The following is a 20571-nucleotide window of genomic DNA, read 5'->3' as shown; positions in this document are numbered from 1 at the left end:
AAGTGTGTCTTTGTATTGTTGACACTGTATATGATACATGAACTAGAGATAGAGATTATTCTCTATGCAATGAATGAGTGAGCTGCTATTAATAGAAGCATTGTAGAGTATACCAACTTTGAGAATATATTGTTATCTAGAGTGCTGCACTATCTTGTTGATTGTATATTTGTCGCATCAAGCATCAAGCATCAAGTATAACTCAGAGTTTATTTCCCTCTTATCTTTTCTTCTTATCTTTTCCCCCTTCTACCATTCTGTTCTTTTTCATCAAACTCGAGATGTATATATATACAGAGCTAAGATTATAATTATCTATACTTGAGTGACGTTATATACCACTCTACCAAAGGCACTGGACGGCACAATCTGATCAAAGACTTTCTGTATTTATGCATATTTTTGAGCCCATATTCCTCTGATATACTTCTCTCTCATTCTGGGCAACCCCCCTCATATAAATTTCGACAAGACTTGTACATAATGAGACGTTATTTCCACTCAATTTTTGTAGAGTCTGCTGATCCTCAAGGTAGAATGCCAGACCAGTTACCTGGAAATCTATGGCAGTACCTAACGTACTGAGCGACTTGATATTGTATCAACAGTAGCATATGTTGACCTCAAATAGCACGTGGGACAAAAGATGCATGATGGCCCGTCGGATGTCCTGTGTATATTTGCCTGACTTTCGAGTCTGTTGTAGTTTGCTTTTTGTCTCCGCGAAAGAAATACCATGAGGCTTTGAGACAAGAAGCAAAAACAGCAGGATACAGCTGTAATATGTTTAAATATAGTCACTTATGTAGCCATTTTAAAAGCATAGTCCTTTTATTGACAATGGAATTCCAATGAGACATGCAACTGTTTTCAGCAAAGTATACATCTCTATGTATTAAATATTTCACCTAATTACCGACCACGACTCTCACAAAGTGCCATAATCTCTGATCCAAAGTGTTGTAAGAGACTTCTGTATCTCCTTCATTGAGACTAAACAGCTGGCAAGCAACCAAGCTCCTGTAGGAGCGATCAACACTCTCAGTGCTCGTCACGGCGACTTTGAGAAACTAGAATACATCTCAGGCCTGCACTAAGAATATCTTCCCGAATAAGGTACGGAGGACTCTTGGAGGTCGTCCAAAAGGCGCCGCTTGATACCTCGAGACTACTAGGATTCCATTTAAGCAGTGAAGTTGTGGACGCGGAGCAAGGCCGCAAGATTCCCAACCAGAGTAGATAATCAGGGTGAAGAATTCATGCTTACCTTCAGCTGATACACAATCAATGCTACTTTCCTCTCTTTTTGCGGTCTTCTAGTCTTGTTCATCTCTGGATAATACATATTTACCTCCAGCCTCGAAGACAATGAAAATAGAACGGAGCCCTGCATTTTCCCTTGCGAGAATATACTAGTTTTGATTCACTATCTATTTTGTCAATCAATTGTTGCAGAGTAGATATAACCATAGAGCGTGGAGAACTGGTTTAACCTGTGCTAGACATCTTCTGCTTATTTATCTGTCGGAAGTTTTAAGACCCTAATTTATTTGCTGCTTAGTACATACGGCCACGAAATGTGGAGAAGTTTGATTCATATTTAACATCTTTTCCGCAACAGCTCTATCAATACATTGCGGTCTAGATTATAGCCCTAATTTGGCTTTGAGCTGATGTGGATTAGACATCATTCCCCTGCTCTACTTAGTCCTAACTTCTTTATTACCTGGTACATACGACCATAGGGTGTGGAGAACAGGGCTTCCCGTCCGCTCAGCCGTACTTAAGCCACACGCCGGCAGGTTAGTAGTATGGTGGGTGACCACATGCGAATCCCTGCTGTTGTATGTTTTTTATTTTTGCTTGTTGTTTGTCATATTCATTGTGTTTCGTGTTTTTGCCCTTTTACTCTTCAGTCTGTTCAACCCTTCATTTAAGCGCCCTGAAGAACACTGCAGGGATTGCTGTTGCTATCACGACCGCATAATTCGGGTTTGGCTAAATCTTACTTTTCCTACTACTATATCAACTTCAAATTATGAGTAAGTTTGAACCATAGTAAATGTACTATTTATACAAGTAATTATTATTAAAGCTATGCTTCTACTAGTCTTTTCAAGAATAGGTAGAGATTATCAAATTTGGATCAAGCAATATTTAAGCCCTGTAGAGACTCAGCCAAGAAGCGGAGCCGAGCTGCCCACCGCATTTCCCATTCCTTTAAGCTATCGAAAACTGAATCATCTTGCAATACTGAATAAGACTTAGCCACTTGATAAAACATTCAAGTGTGGGTATGCTTACATCAAAATGTCCCGAAAATGCCTTGACACCTGTGTCCGTGGTGAGCTCTTTGCAGCAAGTGTTATACATGTCTGAATCACCCGCCCATCTTCCCAATCCATCTTCGAATATTGGCTGTATCGCGCGAATTCCATAAACCCTTGTCGCCACATTCAGCCCCATAAGCCTCTTGCCATGGAGATCAATCACCATATATTGATCTGGTATGCGATATCCAAGAATCAATCTTTGGTTCCCTGTCTCTTCCTGCACTAGGCCAAGACCAGTAATATATGTCTCAGTTTCGTCATGTAGTATATGTTCACGTAGAAGATAAACCTCTATACTGACGACGGTGTCACTTAATGGAACAGCCTGTTTGAGTGGGATATGCTCCATTCCGCAAAATATGCATAGATCCGCTCTTGTTCCTTGGCATTCGACTCTGTCGCAGCTGGGGTGTATAGAGAGGCCTTTCCAAGACATCTCACTCAGCAAGTTGCTGTAAGATTCTATCTTCTCAACAGTATTGGTCATTGTGTATCTCTCTTTGAACCATCGGTTGTTTTGCCACTGTTGTCGGATTTCAAAAAGATGTCCGTCTTTCCGACCTATCTTTGCGGTGCACCGATAAATTGATCTCCAGTCTCTATCGTAACGACCTTGATTGTTTTCGTTTTCATTACGAATAGAGGATACTTCTAAAAGAGAAGTGAGAAATCCACGGTCTCCGGAGGGTATGAATCGTGACTTCCAAAAAATTTGATCACCGAAGACCTCCCCCATTGATCGGGATGACAGTCTTAGGGTCAAAAATTCGGATGTAGAGAGATTGGTCGCTATTTCAGTCCTTATCTCCAAAGGAAGTTGTCGGAAACTGTCGGTGTTAAGAGCCAGATAGCGATTTTCTTTACTCTTCTTGAGTATCCTTGGGAACCTACGACGGTTCTTTGCTAGAAAGCCCTGAATTTCAGGTCGTTTCAACGGGAAAGTAGGTCGCTCGGAAATAGGTACTTTGTTTTGAATTTGTATACTGTTCAGTTCAAACCATTTCGGGAATCTTGAATGGATAGCTACTCACGATAGATACTTCTGGCTGAGGGAGAAACATTCTTACAGACCTCAAACAGCTTATCAAGGTCCACATCGTGCTCGAAAAATTGACTGAAAAGAGTCCAGCAGCATTCATGAAATATGTGTGCTTTGGACGGCTTCGAATTAGCCAGTGCGTACCAAGGGCCAAGCATCTCTTCAAGGCTCGGCGAATTTCCTTCAAATGATCCCAATTCCTCTTCATCTGTCCAATCAATTTGGCTAAAACATATCTCACTCAGTTTCGCACCATCGGCGCTCAGGTATACTGTTCCACAAGAATGAATCGTATTATCACATATCCTTTGAAATATCACACTCACGCGCTCGGTAATATTTCATCCAGTCCCCGTCAGGGTCAGGGGGGAACATAACGTTCTCCGCCAATAGGCTTTCCACAGGATAGGCACCATCTGAAGTGACCTAACATTTCCGGCTTTCAGGTCGAATGTTGACGGTGACTAGTAGTACGTTGGATGTATTTGAATGTTTGTAAGGAGATTCGAGGTATCTGGTAGTGCAATAGCTGAACATATCCATAGACTAATGAAGTATCTGGCCATTGATGTATGTGAGAATCCGTATGATTGATTTAGACTGATGAGGCCGAGCTTGTAGTAGTCATGATGACATCGACTTTCCCTTGCGAACAAAGGTTCTTCGGGTCATGAGGTTGTAAACTTGAACCGAGAGACTTGAAATCGGTATTAACAGATTATTTTAAAATATCAGCATGCAAATATTGGGTCACGATGATCATTATAAGGAAAACGTCACTGTCGCCCGCAGTCCAGAGGCCAAATTTACTGTAATGGGGAATTATATGACACATATCGTGAATAAATGCATTTATTTAACTAGTCTAAGGGAATTCTATGTACACAGCCTACCAATTTGAATTTGAGTGTACCAACCCCTTCCTTAATCAAGATCTGAACGTGTCGGTTTAGGCCTACCTAACGCAGATTCCTGCGACATATCTCGCTTATTTATGTACCTAGCATCTCAACTTCCACACCTAGTTAGCGTAATCAACAACCTTGTCCCGCTTTTCGGAGTTCCTTGTGGAGGCGGCATCCTCGCGCCGTGCAAGTGTACCCTAGCTTCTTACGTTTCCTGCAACCTGCATGTTGCATTGCCTCATACACTAACACTCTATTGCCTGCTTGCACACTCTTCGACCAGTCTGCCTAAGGCGGATGCTGAAAGCACTTATTCTCGTTTCACTACGTGTAAATGCGCACTACGCCGCTCCATGCCGGCAATACAACTAGATCCTGTGGTTCCACTAGCAATATTCTGGACATTTACTAGATAAGATGCCCGTAGTATCAGTATTCTGGCATTACTTACTACTTTCCCACTGATTTCAGGTGGCCAACATGCTCCGTGTCCTAAATTCTCAGGATACGATGAATCATAACAGTCAACCCTTATCAGGGCAAGACGATAGAGCAATAAAGACACAGTACTAAAAGCATCGCTAGTAGTACACCAGTGAGATCCAAATCCTTGTAGGTAACAATATCCGTCTTGGAGCTATAGGGGTTCTCCTCTCACTACTATGGTGTCCGGTCTCAACACCCATCAGTACAACTACTGGATCCGTCACGACTATAAAATGTCGCGCATCTTCCAACTCGTTTTGTCTTATTTGTCTTGTCCTGGTTCTCTCTCTCTCTCTCTCTCTCTCTCTCTCTCTCTCTCTCTCTCCCTCTCTCTCTCTCTCTCTCTCTCTCTCTCTCTCTCTCTCTCCAAGATACACAATTTGTTTGGCATGCTGAAGTTACGCTTAGTCCCTTTTATCATGGTTATGATTACCTTGCCAGGTCTACTGAGCTGTCTAGGATAAAAAAGCGTCTTTAAGACCATTGAATTTCTGTCTCAAATTAATAATCAAACTGCAACGCTAGAACGGCCACCTATGATTTTCTCAGCAGTTTCGATGACAAAGCACGCTAAGACAGTGTGAGGCGATCTGTATACATTCAACCGGGGATTGCGATTTGATATTTCGTATTTGATCTAATCGATCTGGGTCCTGATGTACAAGAGAGCTTGACAAACGGTTTGAATTTGGGTTAAGAGAGAGAAGCAAGGATCGTTGCCGTTGAGAGGTTCGAGTCTTGTTCTGTACTGGGGGACGACATAGAATTTGACAAACATGCCAATTGCAACAACGCCAAATACAGCCATGTTTGCTGGTCGATCTGTCCACTTGTCAATGTTGGCCTGAAGTTCATCTCGAGCCTGATCCCACATGTGTTGGGAATTTTGCTTGTTCTCAGAAGGGGGGCGCTTTGCTTCGAGGAATAGGGACTTGATCAATGTGCTTCTGCGAAGCTTTGTGACGATAAGGTCTACCCGGCCCCGCCCTTCTTCAGAGGCATATGTTTCTCTTTCTATTCCGAAGTTTCCATTTGCAAGCGGGAAATAGAATTGAAGAATTTGGGACCACATATGGACCACACGATCTTCACGGCACCCAGGCTTGACATTGCTCATATAATGCTGAATCAAAGGGTGTTGGTCATGTCTCTAAGCCATATACTTAGCTTTCCTGCACTTTTAACCAAAGTATAGATGTGGGATACTCATACCTTGTAAGCCATCTTGAAAAAAATGAGGATACGTCAAGTCCGGCTAGAAATGGAGGATATGTGAAGTCCGAAGCGAACAAATAGAGTGATTTGTGAAGCTATACAGATTCTAAACGTAGCTAATGATACTAATAGGAGATAGTTGTGCACATATCCATACTCACATCTGCCTTAGAGAGAACTATTCACCAAGCTTCCAATCTCATGGGGTATCCTAAAAAGGCATTGTTCTATGTCAATAAACCTGTGACTTCTGCTTGCAAGGCACCTGCACGTAATTGATATTCTAAAAAAAAAAAAATTGTTATTGAGGAGGCAGCAATGCATTATTTGTAACTTTCTCGGAGACTTTCTCAATGGAAAAGTCGAGAATGTGGAGCCTGAAATTGAGAAGACTAATTGCTAAACAATAGAGAATCTTAGTGCCCAGGGCCCTGGCTTAATGCTTGGGCTGTACGTAGCAGACGAACTCTCTCTGACAGATACTCTTTATCATGACCCCGTTGATGTAGGTAGGGTGGAGTAAACTTTTATACGTGATGGATAGACGGGTACAACGAGAAAAAGTACGTTCTTTAAGCGGGTAGTTTTGACAAATTAATAGCAAATCACTTCTTCTTCTTCCTGTCGAAAGAGTACGTCTGCTATTTGAATGAGCTATGTGGAAATGGGTTTTATTGGTAGTGAGGCTTGGGACTAAGCAGGGTCAATTGTTCCACTATCTATGATGTACTAGTGAAACGGGATAGGATGCTCGAGGCAGCACGGTCGGTACGTGCAGGTCGAATGGGGCAGAAGGATGAGGGTAAACAACACCCCAACTAGGGCTAACTGCTGGCACTCCCTCTCGAATAGGCTGGAACTCTTGTAATTGACTCTCTGTGATGCTAAAGGTGCTATCTAAAATGAATGTATATAAGCCCCTTCCAAATTAGGCCAATTCCCTTACATAATCCTTCTACTGGCAGGCAGGCCGATACTCCCCCGCTACACTAGTAAGTAGTTCGTGTAACTGAGAATTTCGAGAATACACTTAATTAAATGTTAAGATTCCAGAATTAATCTGCAGTTCTTCTATACCCTGGCTGCGCCGAATGGCGCAAATCGACCGAGAATGTGTCCATGTTCAACTCTATCGACTAAGTTGAAATTTACGCTTAAAGCTGGTGCGTATGACCATAGGTGTGGATTAGACTATATTCCAGTGTTCTACTTAGCCTTAACTTATTTAGTAGCTAACACATACGACCATAGGGTGTGGAGAACAGGGCTTCCCGTCCGCTCAGCCGTACTTAAGCCACACGCCGGCAGGTTAGTAGTATGGTGGGTGACCACATGCGAATCCCTGCTGTTGTATGTTTTTGTTTTAGTTCAGTCTTTTGTTTTTGATATTCGTTGGTTTAGTGCCCTTGCCGCTTTACCCTTCAGCCCTTCACCTAAGCTCTCTGAAGCCCCTGAAAGGGAGACATAGCCCCCCTCGGCTACACCTGCCGTACTTCGTCCTATAACAACACAACCCCGACCTTCTACGAAATATCATCTTACCATCCTACGTAGTAATCACTACTACCTACCTAGTTAATTTAGTCTTAATTACTCTCCATCGAGGCACACAGCGAAAATTTTATCTCTGATTAATCGCTAAATAGTACTATATGATAAGAGAAGAAAGTAGTCATCCTTGAATAGTTTGCCTTCTATGCAGTTTGGGCCAGTACTAGAAGCCACTACCAACATCGTATACTATGATCTCGTACTGCGGCTCTATTGCCAGAACCTACTCCGCACTGGTTGAGTAATTAATACTTCCAAGTTCTGTACTACACGCGCGCACACACATACAAAGTTACGGGCCGAGCCAGATCTCGCCCCACCCGATGGAACATTGGGAACCTTAGGGAGGCGGGTCAAAGGTACGAGAGCTGATCAAGCGCTTAGCAACCATGTCAGGTGCTCCTCTCAGGGGCGATTTCCTGTTCAACATACTCTGCATGCCTGGGTTTTCCCCTTCTTCACTCCAGTTTCTCTTTCGTTGGAAAGAGCTCACTTCATCAGTGCCTCGTGGTTGATGTGTGTATAGTCTCGAAATGACCACTCACGATGACTATACGGTCGGGTGGGTTTGCACTCTACCGGTAGAAGTGGAAGCAGCCAAAGCAATGCTCGATCGCATTCATGCAGACCTACATACAGATTCGGGCGTTAGTGACACCAATAACTATGTCCTTGGTGGTATCAACAACCACAACGTCGTTCTTGCCTACCCTTCCCTCAGCGTGGGCACGGCATCTTCGCTCGCGGCCGTTATCACGCAGATGCGTGCTAGGTTCAGATCCATACGGTGTAGTCTGATAGTCGGTACTGGGGGAGGAGTACCCAGTATGAAGGAGGATATTCGCCTTGGCGATATTGTTGTAGGAAAACCGACGTCAGACCGACCGGGTCTCATACACTACGAAAGTGGGAGAGAAGAATCTGTCGAAAAGACATACATGCGCAGCGAGACGTCCAATGGGTTACCAGACATATTACAGACAGCCACGAGTAAGGCTGAGACAAATCACATCCTTGGTGAAACCCAAATAGCCCGGTATATCTCCGAAGTTGTGCAGAAAGACCCGCTCACCTTCGGCCACCCTGGCCCGGAGCAGGATGTCCTTTTCGAGCCAGACTATAACCACATTATCACCAGGTCTGCAGAAAGTGGGTGCGCATATTGTGAATCGAATAGAGTCACTCTACGTCCAACGCGGAGTAATCGGATTCCTAAAGTGCATTATGGTGTGGTTGCTTATGCCGACCGGCCAATCTGTCATGGCATTGCTCGGGATGAGTTGGCTCGCAATCATGGCATTCTTTCTTTCTTCACGGGGGAAGCTGGCTTGATAAGCCTCATGAAATGTCTGGTCATTCGTGGAATTAGTGACTATGCTGATTCGCACAAGAACCAGCTCTGGCAAGGCTATGCAGCCGTAACGGCCGCTGCCTATGCCAAAGAGATCCTGCTCTTGATCCCCACAGCTCCAAAGCCGGTCTCTCTAGAAGGGGACATATATGCGGTGGCTACCAGTGCTCTCGATGCTTTGCTGCTGACCAGACCTGATGTTGACCGGAGCTCTCTGATTGCACTAAAGGGAGGTAGGGTCAACGGTACCTGCGAATGGCTCGTGCAGCACTCCAAGTATCAAGAATGGCTGGAAGGCAGTGGGTCACCACTTTGGATCTCAGGGGGTCCCGGGAAAGGGAAAACTATGCTGGGGATATATCTAACTGAGAAGCTACAGCCAGTGGTTGACACATCTCACGGAATTCTCCTTTATTATTTCTGCAGTAATCGTGACAGAAACCGCAACACGGCAATTGCGATCATGAGAGGCATTATACATCAATGGCTTACCCTCCGTCCCCAACTAGCACAGCATATAAAAACTTGGTTTGAAGTGTCTGAAACAGCTAAATATACAATATCTAGTTTTGATTCGCTGTGGAGAGTTTTCATGATCCTGCTTCATCAGAGTGGGACCTGCCAAGTCGTGTGTGTGCTGGATGGCTTGGATGAATGTGAAAACAGATCTCTCCAGCAGCTTTTAGACGCACTGGAGGAATATTTTCCCAACCATACTGAAGATGAATCACTAGAGCGAGTCTTGAAACTCATTATTCTCTCCAGGCCCCAGCCAATGATTTTGGAGAACAAGCTCGGGGGATATCGCCGGATTAGGCTAGATGAATCGACTACGGAAGTTGGGGAAGACGTTGAAAGATATATTTCTGCTAAAGTTAAAGAACTGGAATCCGAGCAAAATCTTTCAGAATATATGCTTCGGGAAGTTCAGCAGACCTTAAGGGCTGGCGCCGAGGGAACCTTTTTATGGGTCGGGTTTGTTGCGGACGAGCTCAAGGGAAGGAGCTGGGAGAAGATAAAAAGGATTCTTGAAGGTGTTCCGAAAGGACTTGGTGGTATCTACCAACGGCTGCTACAGCAAGTGGAAGCCAAAGAAGAGCTGGTCGCTATCCTTCAATGGGTTGTTCTCGCCTCCCGGCCTCTGACAGTAGATGAGCTGGCCCTGGCAGCGGGGATCAAGGCGTCCAATGGTCTGACGCCAGTTCAAGTGACCAAAAGTCGGCTCGCATCCTGTGGGCTCTTGATCAAGTTTGACGGGGATGTAGTGAATCTTGTCCACGAGTCGGCAAAAGACTTCTTCCAAAGTGAAAAGGTCAAGACCGATGGAATCAGAATGTTCTACATGGACCAGATGACCCATCGCACCCTTCTGCGGACTTGTATAGAACTCATCGAGAGAAATTACAACTCTTCTGGTAGTATCAAAATAGTATCTCGCCACAATACCCTCTTGGCTTATGCTAGCCTCCACTGGCCAGAGCATTTTCGTCACGCATCTGATCTAAACGATCGCTCGTCGGCGTTATCAAGCCAGTTCTTCCAAGAAAAATCTCCAGTCCGGGATGATTGGTGGAGTTTCTACTGGGATCAGGAAAATTACGGTGGCGCTCCGCCCTCTTTCACGCTCATGCATCTGGCTGCATTCTTTGGCAACTTAGCCTGGGCTAAGATGATATTGAAAGGTCACTCGACATACCGCGTTAAATTCCGCCATCTGACGTCAAGAAAAGATAACTATGGCCGGACGCCACTATTCTGGGCTGCAACGCGCGGCCACAGAGATATGGTGAAGTTACTACTCGATCATGGGGCTCACGTCAATTCCAAAGATCGAAGCAAATTGACAGCACTCCATATCGCGGTTACAGGAGACCACAAGGATGTCGTGGCTCTGTTACTGGACCGGTCCGCCCGAATTGAGAGTAAAGGTAGCCACGGCGACACTCCTTTAATTCGAGCTATACAGGCAAACTCAACGGATATCATCAGCCTGCTCCTTGAAAGAGGAGCCCGAGTGGATGAACTGCCGATCCCACCAGGCGTTGCTTCCTTGAAAAGGCCAACGGAGCCACTGGAAGAGCGGACAAAGCAGTTGCTCGGGCTTCAAGAACAGCTTTTAGCCGCACGATACGAGGATTCATCAAGACTGGTTGATTTCACAATAAATGCCCTGACCCTTTCCTTCAAATTCTCCCCTATTCTCCACCTAGTTACGCTCTACCTGAAACACTCATCAATGGGACGTTGGGAGGTAATGAATGTATTACAGGACCTCGTCAAAAATAACAGGACCACCAGATTGCGAAAATGGGCAGAGTCATATATCCAATTTGGCACTCAGCTTGTGGAAGCCAGGAACGCAAGGAACCTTACGAACATGACGGGCCTTTCGGTGCTCGTTTTCCAGGTTGTATCTACTCCTGATCTGGAAGCTTTACTGGTAATTGGGGTGCTCGTAGGCTCGAGTGTTATTCTCGCAGCGGCTCAACAAGCATGGAAAGAAGGAGTCGACATCTCTGCTCGAACGTTCGCCCAGTTCGCTTCTCTTGCTTACCAGAGAGACGCTCAAGAGTCACTGCACTATGGGGTTCGCGAGTTCCTTGTCGATTTTGATCACTCCATTTGGAGTGGCAGAAATGCAGAGAATGTATCTCGCACGGTGGTCCTTTTTAGCACGCACTTCGCTATTCTTGACACTCAAGATCCGCAGCCGATCAAATACTTCTCCACAGTTATCGCGGAGTATTATGAGCGTTTCATCGGAGGCGTCTATGAGGAACAACTGTTCAATGATGCTAGCCAAGCATGTGCCAATGAACTTAGTGATGTCAGTGATAGCCACGATTCACACAGGCTGCTTCTCTTCCTCACTGCCATTCTACAATTTTCTCAGCGCTCGAGGGACAAAGGTCAAGAAAGATTCCTCAATATGCTTCCTGCTTCGTGTCTTATTCTCTGCCAAAAGGCCCCGAGCGCCCACCAATGGTTGATTGCTGAGGCAGTTCCAAAAACAATGAGTGCCTTAATATCCCTGCAACAAGAGGAACACATTCGAAAGTCTGCCTTCAAGGCTCTCGTGGAATTTTTGATCATCGGAAGGCAATATAAGTTGCCGCTGCCTATATTCCTGCAAGAGACTCTGAAACGAAATCTTGGTGCTATTGATGGGGTGGATGGAGTGCTACGTCAAATCCAGAGTGTATAAAGCCATATAATATATGCGTTCCCACATGCTTTGTCTAGGAATACCTTGAGATTTATTAAATAAGTATCTACATACTAATATTCGCTTGATTCATCTGTAACCCCCTCTGCTCTCCACAAAACATTTACAGCTGATAAATCTGTATCATAGTGCCACCAAAGACTACTAGTATCCGCCTGAAAGATTCACACTAGCCGCGGCGTCTCGCGCTCTTTTTTGGTAGAGTCGTATATCCGAAGCTATTAACACAGCAAAATAACTCAGGATAGGGGCTTGTTCTTTTTTGTGGCTACCAAATGGTGATGTATCCGTATTTTACTGTCCCCTCAACCGCTTCCAAATTCTTGTTAGACGGGAACCAGTATCCTCTGCCTTTCCCACTAACTCGCTTCCTCTGTCCGAAATTTCCAGCGAGGGCTGTGATCTTAGCTTTCCAAGAGTGTAGGATTCTTCTTGCTAGGTGAAGGCAAGTCTTATCTCGTGATCCAGCGCGGGGTCCAGACTCCGCTGCGTGTAACCGGCATGTTGAAGCTGCCGCAGTATTCTGTAGTCAGAAATGAATTCTTCCCATGCCCTTCGTCCTGTTGGAATGATGTTGGGGTCCGCACCCTTCTCCAAAAGCATACCAAGGAGGGAAATATGACCTTTTATCGCAGCATAGTACAGTGCAGTCCGTCTCCCCGAGTTCGTGTCGTCCACGAAACAGCCTTGATTTAAAAGGAGATCAGTCATGACAATGTTGTTGTTATAGACTGCCAACCTTAATTTCGTGGTTGACCTGCAACAGCGTGACTTATGGAAAGCCAGGTTGCCAATAGACTTATAGGAGTGGCTTTCGAACTCCAGATCTAGCCATTCCTCCGCAAGGAGGCCGTTCTCGTCGCTTTGAAGCTGAGTGCCTGACATTAAAGGGTCACTTAGTAAAGCTTTAACAGTGCCCAAATGTCTCCTATGAGCAGCCAAATGAAGTACAGACCAGCCATGATTATCCTGGGGAGGGCTAGATGTCATCCGGTCGCTTTCCAGGAGAGTTTTCACGACACGGGGATAACCCATGAAAGCGGCATGGTGTAGTGCAGTCCAACCATGGCAAGATGACTTAAGAGGATCGGCTCCACGCTGAAGAAGTTCGCTCACAATTCTATGGTGACCTCCGTTTGCAGCGCAATGCAATGTTGAAGTACCATATGAGCTGACCGCATTGACGTTGGCCCCATAATTCAATAGTGAGAGCACCACATCCCAATGCCCCTCCTCCGCCGCCCGATGTATTGGAGACCATCCATCTCTATCACGATAATTTGGATCTGCACCATAATCAAGCAGTAATCGTACCGTGGACAAGTCACCACATGCTGCCGCTTCCTCCAGCGGTGATACTTGCGTGATTTGTGTCATTTTCATAACATTAGCTCCCGTCCTCACGAGGAATTCAGCCATTGAAGAGTGGCCCAGGCTAGCCGCCCAGCCCAACGCAGATCTTCTGTTGGCACCCGCACCGAGGGAGTTGATATCCGTACCAAGGGATATTAGCAGTTGCGTTGCATTCCGATTTCCAGAAATGACAGCCCAGAGGTATGGAGTTAACCCATAATTGTCTACACTGTTCATGGAGGCGCCGTGATTAAACAATAATTGTATACCGCCTGTGAAGTTTCCCTTTGCAGCGTAATGCAAGGGCGTCTGACCATTTTCATCCTGCAGATCCACGAGATCTCTGGCGTGAAACTCTAGTAGAAGTTTCATCATATCCACGTCTTCGAACCGACTAAAAGAAGCGTAATGCAACACTGTCATTCCGTTGTTGGCTATGCTGCGTAGATTTGCGCCTTTCTCTAACAGTGACTGGGCCAAGATTAAGTTGTTATCCCGCACTGCACGATGCAGCTTCGTGTTTCCGCTCGAGTCTCTGTCCTCTAATTCGAGTCTGCCCACGGATGGCATGATGGCATTTTCAAGCATATTGGAGGCAGATTCTTCGCTTCCATCTGGAAAGTCTTGAAGGTTCAGAGATTGATCATCCAGGATACTATACATCGAATTGCGCAATCCACGTTTCCCAGTATTCTGTAATGATGCGTCACTAGCCACATCTTCAAGCTGTTCATCATCGTCACTCGGCAGTTTTTGTAGGGCAAGTAAGGCGATCTCTTTCATATGATTCGTAACATGCAGACGAAGAGCCTCATTCAAGAACACATTATTCGATTCAGCATTTTCCGGAGCGAGAAATTCGTCGCCAAAGGGACAATCCTGTATCTTTTCCAGGGCTGGTCTTCGAGCTGCGCCACTCAGTGTTCCCAAATATGCATTGGGGACGTCGTGTTCGTCATGAGAATGTACCTGGAAATCAACCTCTTTTTCAAATATGATTGGGTTGTGAGAAGGGGCCCTGCACTCCCAGATATGTCCATGAGCACTGTGCATGTGATCCATCCAGGCTTTTGATGTTTCGAATGTCAAAAAGCTAGATTTGAGATCTTTAGAGTTTATGCACTGGGTAAAAACACAGACAAACGGCTCTAGATCTCTGGTTACGTGGTCGCTGGAAAAAAGTTAGACTTGATTCTATCATCAGGAGGTGCGGGAATTTCCAGCATACTTCCACCTTGTGGAATTTTTAGTACCTATGAAATCAAGAATAACGCCGCAGTATGGACATTCACTCGTTCTTGGTACTGGAGGGAAAGACAGTTTGTTGTTCACTAGAATGGATTTAGCCTGGGGGGGCCTCCACAATTGAGTCGGCGATCAAAGCTTGGACAGCGGTTTGTCGAGCGGTTGTGGCATACGTTTTAGGCGCTGAGGGAAGCTCGCATTGTTTCGGAGTTTTGTCAGTAGCCTTCGTTTCCAATGATCCAGTGAAATGCACGGCCGAAACGCTTTCCGATACTTTAGGTAGCTGAATGCTTCTTGGGGCTGTTTGTGGTAGCTGGACACTTAAGGCGATACGTCTTCGGTGTGACCTCTGATAGTATAGCCGTTTAAGCCGTAATGCGTTGGCGTCGACCAAAGCCGAGCGAAGAGCATCCGGAGCCTGAGGGAATCGGAAACGGATGTAGCATTCGGTGTAAAGACGCAATTCTTTGACGGCATTGTTGGCTTCTTCATCCTCTGTGTAGTCTCTAATTTTGTTTATTCTAGATTCTTTGGCGGATTTTCGAATGGCATTGGACAAACGGAACAGTCGTGTCACGGTTTCGCCGATAGTAAACGTGACCAATTTGACATTCTTTTGTACCTGATCCTCATCACTGTCTGTATCGCTTGAATCGTCGACTCTCTTGGTGACCTCTGCATTTCCTGACCCCGATAGACGCCGTTTCTTTCCAATTGGAGTCTGCGGTGGATCGTCGAGTGGCTGAACTATCCTCAAATTTCCAATTAGTCCGATAAATACTTTGCCGGGGGGTCTATATTGCAACCACTGACGAGATTTCAAAGAGTTGCAAATAACTTGCAAAAGCTGATGAATTATTTCCACAACTGTTGGGCTGTATCTTAGCCTGTAATCCAACGAGACATGGGCCGGCCCGAAGACATCCATATTTGATGCCCACAGCGTAAAGCGTGCTAGCTGGTCATCTATTAAAGTCGGGTCCGGGATAAGATTTGATAGAGCCATATATTTCTCGAAGAATTCAGTGCACAGCGAAGTGCGTTCAGCAATAGTTGGGCCATTATTTTCGCGAAGAAAGACATCTTCAAGGGATCCAGGCTTTCCCCGGGCCGGGAGTGTCATAGCAACGAACGTATGTGGTTAATGATAAGAATTTGCTAGCGCCAAATATTCTAGTCATTGGATGTCGTGGCTGTGTGAGTGATAATACAATCTGACCCTCAACAGCTCAGAGACTTGAAGCCATGTTGGCCCCCAAAGGTCAGGTGATTGGACTAGGCGACATGGTATCTTTCCCCTCAATCCCCTATTTAGTACTTTTAGTACTTCCGTAGACTCTTCCATCTCATTTGAACACGACGGATAGTATCATCGAATCAATCTGTATCATCGAACCCTCTAATATTGTATCCTTGTGATTCTGAATTCGTTTGGCAGACTTATTCTACAGGACTGCCCAGCATCTAGCACATTTTGGTGGAGTAACTTTACCGATAAATTGAAAAGATAGAACTCTATCCGTACTTCCCTTTATTGGTATCTAGTTCAACTAGAGTGAGTTCAGGCGAAAACTCATCTTCATTTAGGACCTGATACGAATACATCCACAATTGCAAATACTCATATACCACTCGGGGTGTAAACCAGAGCCACGGATATCATGCCTTTCACCAAGACCTATTTTCTTTGCCCGACATCCGATATGCTCGCTCCTCCTACAGTTGGTCCTCTATGTCTTGGCTCTATCATTCGCTCAACGTCGACACCGCAATTCCCTTTGAACGGAGCGAACATTGCCCCAGTGACCAACGAAAATTTACCTGTGGTGGAAAATGATTGGAAGAAGACTATTTCAACAGAGAGCGGGCTCGGTTTTGGTGTTTATGCGCATTTTCTACAGCTGGTCATGGGAGGGTTAGGCCTAGGTCCCGAGGTGGACGTTAGACACTCTAACCGAGCCATGGATACATTCGCGTTTGACACCGTAAAGACTGTGTCATTTGAACCAACGCCCGAGTATATCGCGGAGGCCGTTAAGGCACCGGCGGTTCAAGCCTACTTAAAGGAGCCCAGGCAGCGATTTGCGCCTGTTGTGTCGCTTTTCCTTGTTACGGGCATGAAAATTGTCAAGGGCGCAAGAATCAAGTATTCAGCCTCAACAGATACGTCAATTAATGGCAACATTGGCGTTGATGTGGTTCCTCTTGGTGTAAGTGCTGGCCCCAAAGGCCACTGGTCTAGGGTGAATGAGGAGGACACGGAATTTAGTCGAAGCTCCGAATTTATTTTTGCTTTTCGTGTTAAGCGACTAAGGTTTGGACGGGGAGTCAAGTCTCAAGATTACAATAAAGGTGCTCTCTTTGCTATTGGAGACCACAAAATCGACTGCGAAACGGAATCTATCTTAATAGATGATGTGGATGGCTCTGGCATTAAGAATGCGACACTCATCCCAATACAGGCGAAAACGACAAGGTGTTTTGTATCACATCTTAAATACGGTTGTCAATTGTCTGCATCTTTCAAAAGAAATAAATTGTTTAGTCAAGAGTTGACTAGCTAGCTTAAGCCACCTAGTCATACATATGATTCTTGATATCTCTGATCTTATTATATACATGATCTCTGGTAGAATTCTTATCGAAAAGTATGTGAGGCGTGATATAGTCATATCCTGCCCCTCTCCTTTGCCTTACCATACTCTTCAAAACCGCATCCATAGAATGAACGTCTTTCAACCACGGCCCCAACAAATCACACCCTGTAGCAGAGCTCTGTTCCTGCTGCCGGACGAAAGATAGTATCGAAGCAGCAAGGCCAGCAGCAATAGGAGTGGCTACTGAAGTCCCTGACATAATATTCACATGATCGTTGTGGCCTTTCTTGCCCAATGGCCAGTGTGAACGGACATGTTCGCCAAGTAGACTGAAATTCACATCCTTCTCGTCTGCCGAGGGGTTGAATGAAGAAGGATTTCCATTACCATCAGTGGAATGCATGCAAAAGACACTGGGATATTTAGCTGGAAAAGCCCGGCCGTGATTTCCTCCATCATTTGATGCAGCTGCGAACACTAGTGTTGAGTTGTGTAGTGCATTCGACACTGCTGATTTCATGGACTCGTGATATTCACGAATTCCAAATGACATTGATATAATGTCCACGTTCCAATCATTCACCGCACAATTGATTGCCTGCGCAATGATTTAGCATATGTACAAACTTCTATTCAGTGTGGAGGAAGTCATGCCTTGGTGATAGCGTCGTAACTGTTATGAACAAGAGTCTCCTGATCTGCGATTTTAGCGATGTAAATTTCAGCGCAAGGAGCAGTTTGGAGGAGAAGACCGAGAGCATGAGTCCCATGCCCAATCTCATCCTGAATATTTGCGGACTCTGACCCATGAACAAAACTCTTGGCTCCCTTGATTCGGGGGTCAAGTTGTTGATCCCCCATGATTAGGAGTGGGTTCTTAGGATCAAACCCACAATCGAGAATTGCTATCTTTACAGGCTCAAGCCTCGGAATCCGATCTTGAGAGGATGCGATGTGTGATTCGGCTGCGGTATCGAGCGGGTCAACATGGTGATAAATTGAAGACAAAAGATTGTCCATCCAGGTTTCAGACAATTTGGCACTAGTCAGGTATTAGCAAGGGAGAAGTTTGCAATAGCAACTGATAGCCTACTCTTGTTCAGAAACCATGTGGTGGCTTGCGTCAAAAAGGAACAGACTTTTAGTAGATGCGTCTGCAAAGTGGGAAAGGCGTTGGAAGTCTGAAGTTTCCCGGGTCGGTATTTTCCTGGTCATGAGGGGACTCGGAGTCTTCGGATTCAAGTTTGAGGGTTGATATGAGGCGGATACTGGATTCGCGTGGCTTTCAGTAGAAGATTTGGAATTGCCTGTTTCTCGAAATATAAATTCTCGGCCGGTAACGCCCCAGCAGAGTTCATTCTCCCGAGAATCGAAATCTTCCAAGTCTTCTGACCGAAGGCGCCAAGATTTGAATATCTCAGACTCAAGTCGTTTGATGACCTTTTGATAAAAAAGCCTTTGGACACTAGCCGACTCAAAACTGGTGAGCTCTCCGGCAGGAAGGTATTCCCACTGCAGACAGGCTTTAGCAGCGAGATAATAATCTACGCCAGCATCCCCTTCTAGATCTTTGAGAAGATCGAGACTAGTATAATAGTCACTGTTGACATTCCGTGCAGTCCCTTGGTCCCTTTGCCATGATTCTACGGGTTTGCAGTAATGCAACTCACATAGGAGGATTCCCAGCGCCAACACACTAGCATTAGGATGTATCATGTGCTTTGCACTTTCCAATTCTGGCCGGATCTTCCTAGTGTCCTTCATCTTAGCGGAGATTATTGGAATTTGTTCCATAGATAGAAAGGGCTTTGTGATATCAGGGAGCTCTCCATCCTCGAGTGGACGAAAGAAATCGATCTTTGAGTGATCAAATGAAGGCTGTACCCACGGTGTCTCCAAGAACGGAAGTAATGCTGTAGCCAATGTGAAGGCCAAGATTCGTTTTCCTTTGAGAGGTAAAACTGATGATCCGCCTCGTAGCCCTTGTTGGTGCTTGAAAAATGCGGACAGAGATACTTTACGGGGTAGTTGGGAATCGCAGAATGTCTTTGGTTGCGGACGAAGCCTCTTAAACAGGCCATCTTCAAAGAGAAGATTCAAGCAATTGCGTTGATCCAATGATTCTGTGATACACTGGCAGATATGGGCAAACTCCGGTAACACACCAGTCATAGCTCCAAAACTAGCCTTGGAGTCGATTTTCTGTAAGTCTCTAATCCAAATGAGTTAACAGAGTTCTATTCAAGGAAGTCTTGGAGACTTACTTAACCGTGATTCTTGCTTCTTGCAATGTGTTCGCGAGTGGGGATTCTACCCCAAAGAATACATCGAAACAGGTTTCCATCTGAGTACCCTTACTCCTTCCCGGTAGTGAAAGCAATAGACTCAAGCCAGAGCACCTCTGGCACACACAGGTCCAATGATTTTGTAATCCTTGATGCAATGATACTGAGCGTTTTCTCGTCAGCATAGCAACGTCTACTTCTGGCTCACTCCTATCATCACCACCGCCAATTTCTGCATCTTCGCGAGGCAGAACTCTGCGCTTCTTGACCTCCGTTTCCAAACACGAGAGCTCGTCGATTACGGCATTAATATCGCGTTTCCGTTTGCTGGTAGATATGGTGGGGCTTAGATCGGCATACGCATCCTGTTTCGGACCCTGGATCATCTGATAGACCGCCTGAAGCTTGGGGTATGGCGTGGTACTGTTTACGTTCTTTTCCACGTTCTTTCGCTAGTCAGCAAGAACAGATTCGAGTTATGTTTTTTGCTTCTTGGGATAATTTTACTAACATGGTCTTGACCCCTATCAGAGCCATAATGAACAAGATTCTCGAATTTCGCCAAAGTCCTTGCTAACTGCTCAGGGTCGACTTCACCAAAGTCACTAGTTTCATGCTGCAAGTACGCGTCTGTCCTTACCCAGGCGTCGAGGGCTTGAGTTCTCAAGGAAACAGGCTGTGTTGATGTTTCAGGCGGCTTTCGAGCGAAAAATCCAAGAATGCTCTTGAGCAATCCCTGGGAGTTAACTTGATTCATGATCGTGTCCCTATGCTTTGCAGTTCAGAAGGGTGAGAAGGAAGTCCGACTGAATGCCGTATCAAGAAGTGGAGATGGCAGCTCTCTATTAGTCATTTCTACCGAGATAGAGGCAAGTTATTTTGGTAACTATATTGTACGGCAATTGTACACATACGGCAGTATTGTAGTTAGCACGGGGTTTGTAATTTCTCCTGCAGGTGTTAAGCGAATCGCTGTCGTCTTAGA

The 20571-nt window shown here is 45.4% G+C and overlaps 7 protein-coding genes across 7 annotated transcripts; 2 read left to right on the top strand and 5 right to left on the bottom strand.

Moving 5' to 3' along the window:
• Positions 1-5400: 5400 nt before the first annotated feature.
• Positions 5401-5987, bottom strand: N7469_000559 (uncharacterized protein; the record flags this gene model as incomplete). Its single annotated transcript, XM_056639479.1, has 2 exons — positions 5401-5886; positions 5976-5987. The coding sequence occupies 2 exons, from the start codon at positions 5985-5987 to the stop codon at positions 5401-5403; spliced, it is 498 nt and encodes a 165-aa protein (XP_056505236.1).
• Positions 5988-8062: 2075 nt separating this feature from the next.
• On the top strand, positions 8063-12085 carry N7469_000558 (ankyrin repeat protein; the record flags this gene model as incomplete). The annotated part of the gene is made up of 1 exon (XM_056639478.1): positions 8063-12085. One exon carries the CDS (start codon positions 8063-8065, stop codon positions 12083-12085), a length of 4023 nt encoding a protein of 1340 aa, XP_056505235.1.
• Positions 12086-12541: 456 nt separating this feature from the next.
• N7469_000557 (ankyrin repeat domain-containing protein) lies at positions 12542-14512 on the bottom strand (the record flags this gene model as incomplete). The annotated part of the gene is made up of 1 exon (XM_056639477.1): positions 12542-14512. One exon carries the CDS (start codon positions 14510-14512, stop codon positions 12542-12544), a length of 1971 nt encoding a protein of 656 aa, XP_056505234.1.
• A 289-nt stretch (positions 14513-14801) lies between these two features.
• Positions 14802-15827, bottom strand: N7469_000556 (uncharacterized protein; the record flags this gene model as incomplete). Its single annotated transcript, XM_056639476.1, has 1 exon — positions 14802-15827. One exon carries the CDS (start codon positions 15825-15827, stop codon positions 14802-14804), a length of 1026 nt encoding a protein of 341 aa, XP_056505233.1.
• A 580-nt stretch (positions 15828-16407) lies between these two features.
• Positions 16408-17268, top strand: N7469_000555 (uncharacterized protein; the record flags this gene model as incomplete). The annotated part of the gene is made up of 1 exon (XM_056639475.1): positions 16408-17268. The coding sequence occupies one exon, from the start codon at positions 16408-16410 to the stop codon at positions 17266-17268; it is 861 nt and encodes a 286-aa protein (XP_056505232.1).
• A 10-nt stretch (positions 17269-17278) lies between these two features.
• On the bottom strand, positions 17279-17854 carry N7469_000554 (uncharacterized protein; the record flags this gene model as incomplete). The annotated part of the gene is made up of 1 exon (XM_056639474.1): positions 17279-17854. The coding sequence occupies one exon, from the start codon at positions 17852-17854 to the stop codon at positions 17279-17281; it is 576 nt and encodes a 191-aa protein (XP_056505231.1).
• A 95-nt stretch (positions 17855-17949) lies between these two features.
• Positions 17950-20343, bottom strand: N7469_000553 (uncharacterized protein; the record flags this gene model as incomplete). Its single annotated transcript, XM_056639473.1, has 6 exons — positions 17950-18343; positions 18395-18944; positions 18999-19513; positions 19566-19611; positions 19795-20038; positions 20098-20343. The coding sequence occupies 6 exons, from the start codon at positions 20341-20343 to the stop codon at positions 17950-17952; spliced, it is 1995 nt and encodes a 664-aa protein (XP_056505230.1).
• Between the last annotated feature and the right edge of the window lie 228 nt (positions 20344-20571).

The sequence above is a fragment of the Penicillium citrinum genome, assembly GCF_028827155.1.
Source record: "Penicillium citrinum strain IBT 23319 chromosome Unknown utg000001l:1.0-4955037.0:1.0-4956770.0, whole genome shotgun sequence".
NCBI lineage: Eukaryota > Fungi > Ascomycota > Eurotiomycetes > Eurotiales > Aspergillaceae > Penicillium > Penicillium citrinum.
This window is presented reverse-complemented; position numbering and strand designations above follow the sequence as displayed.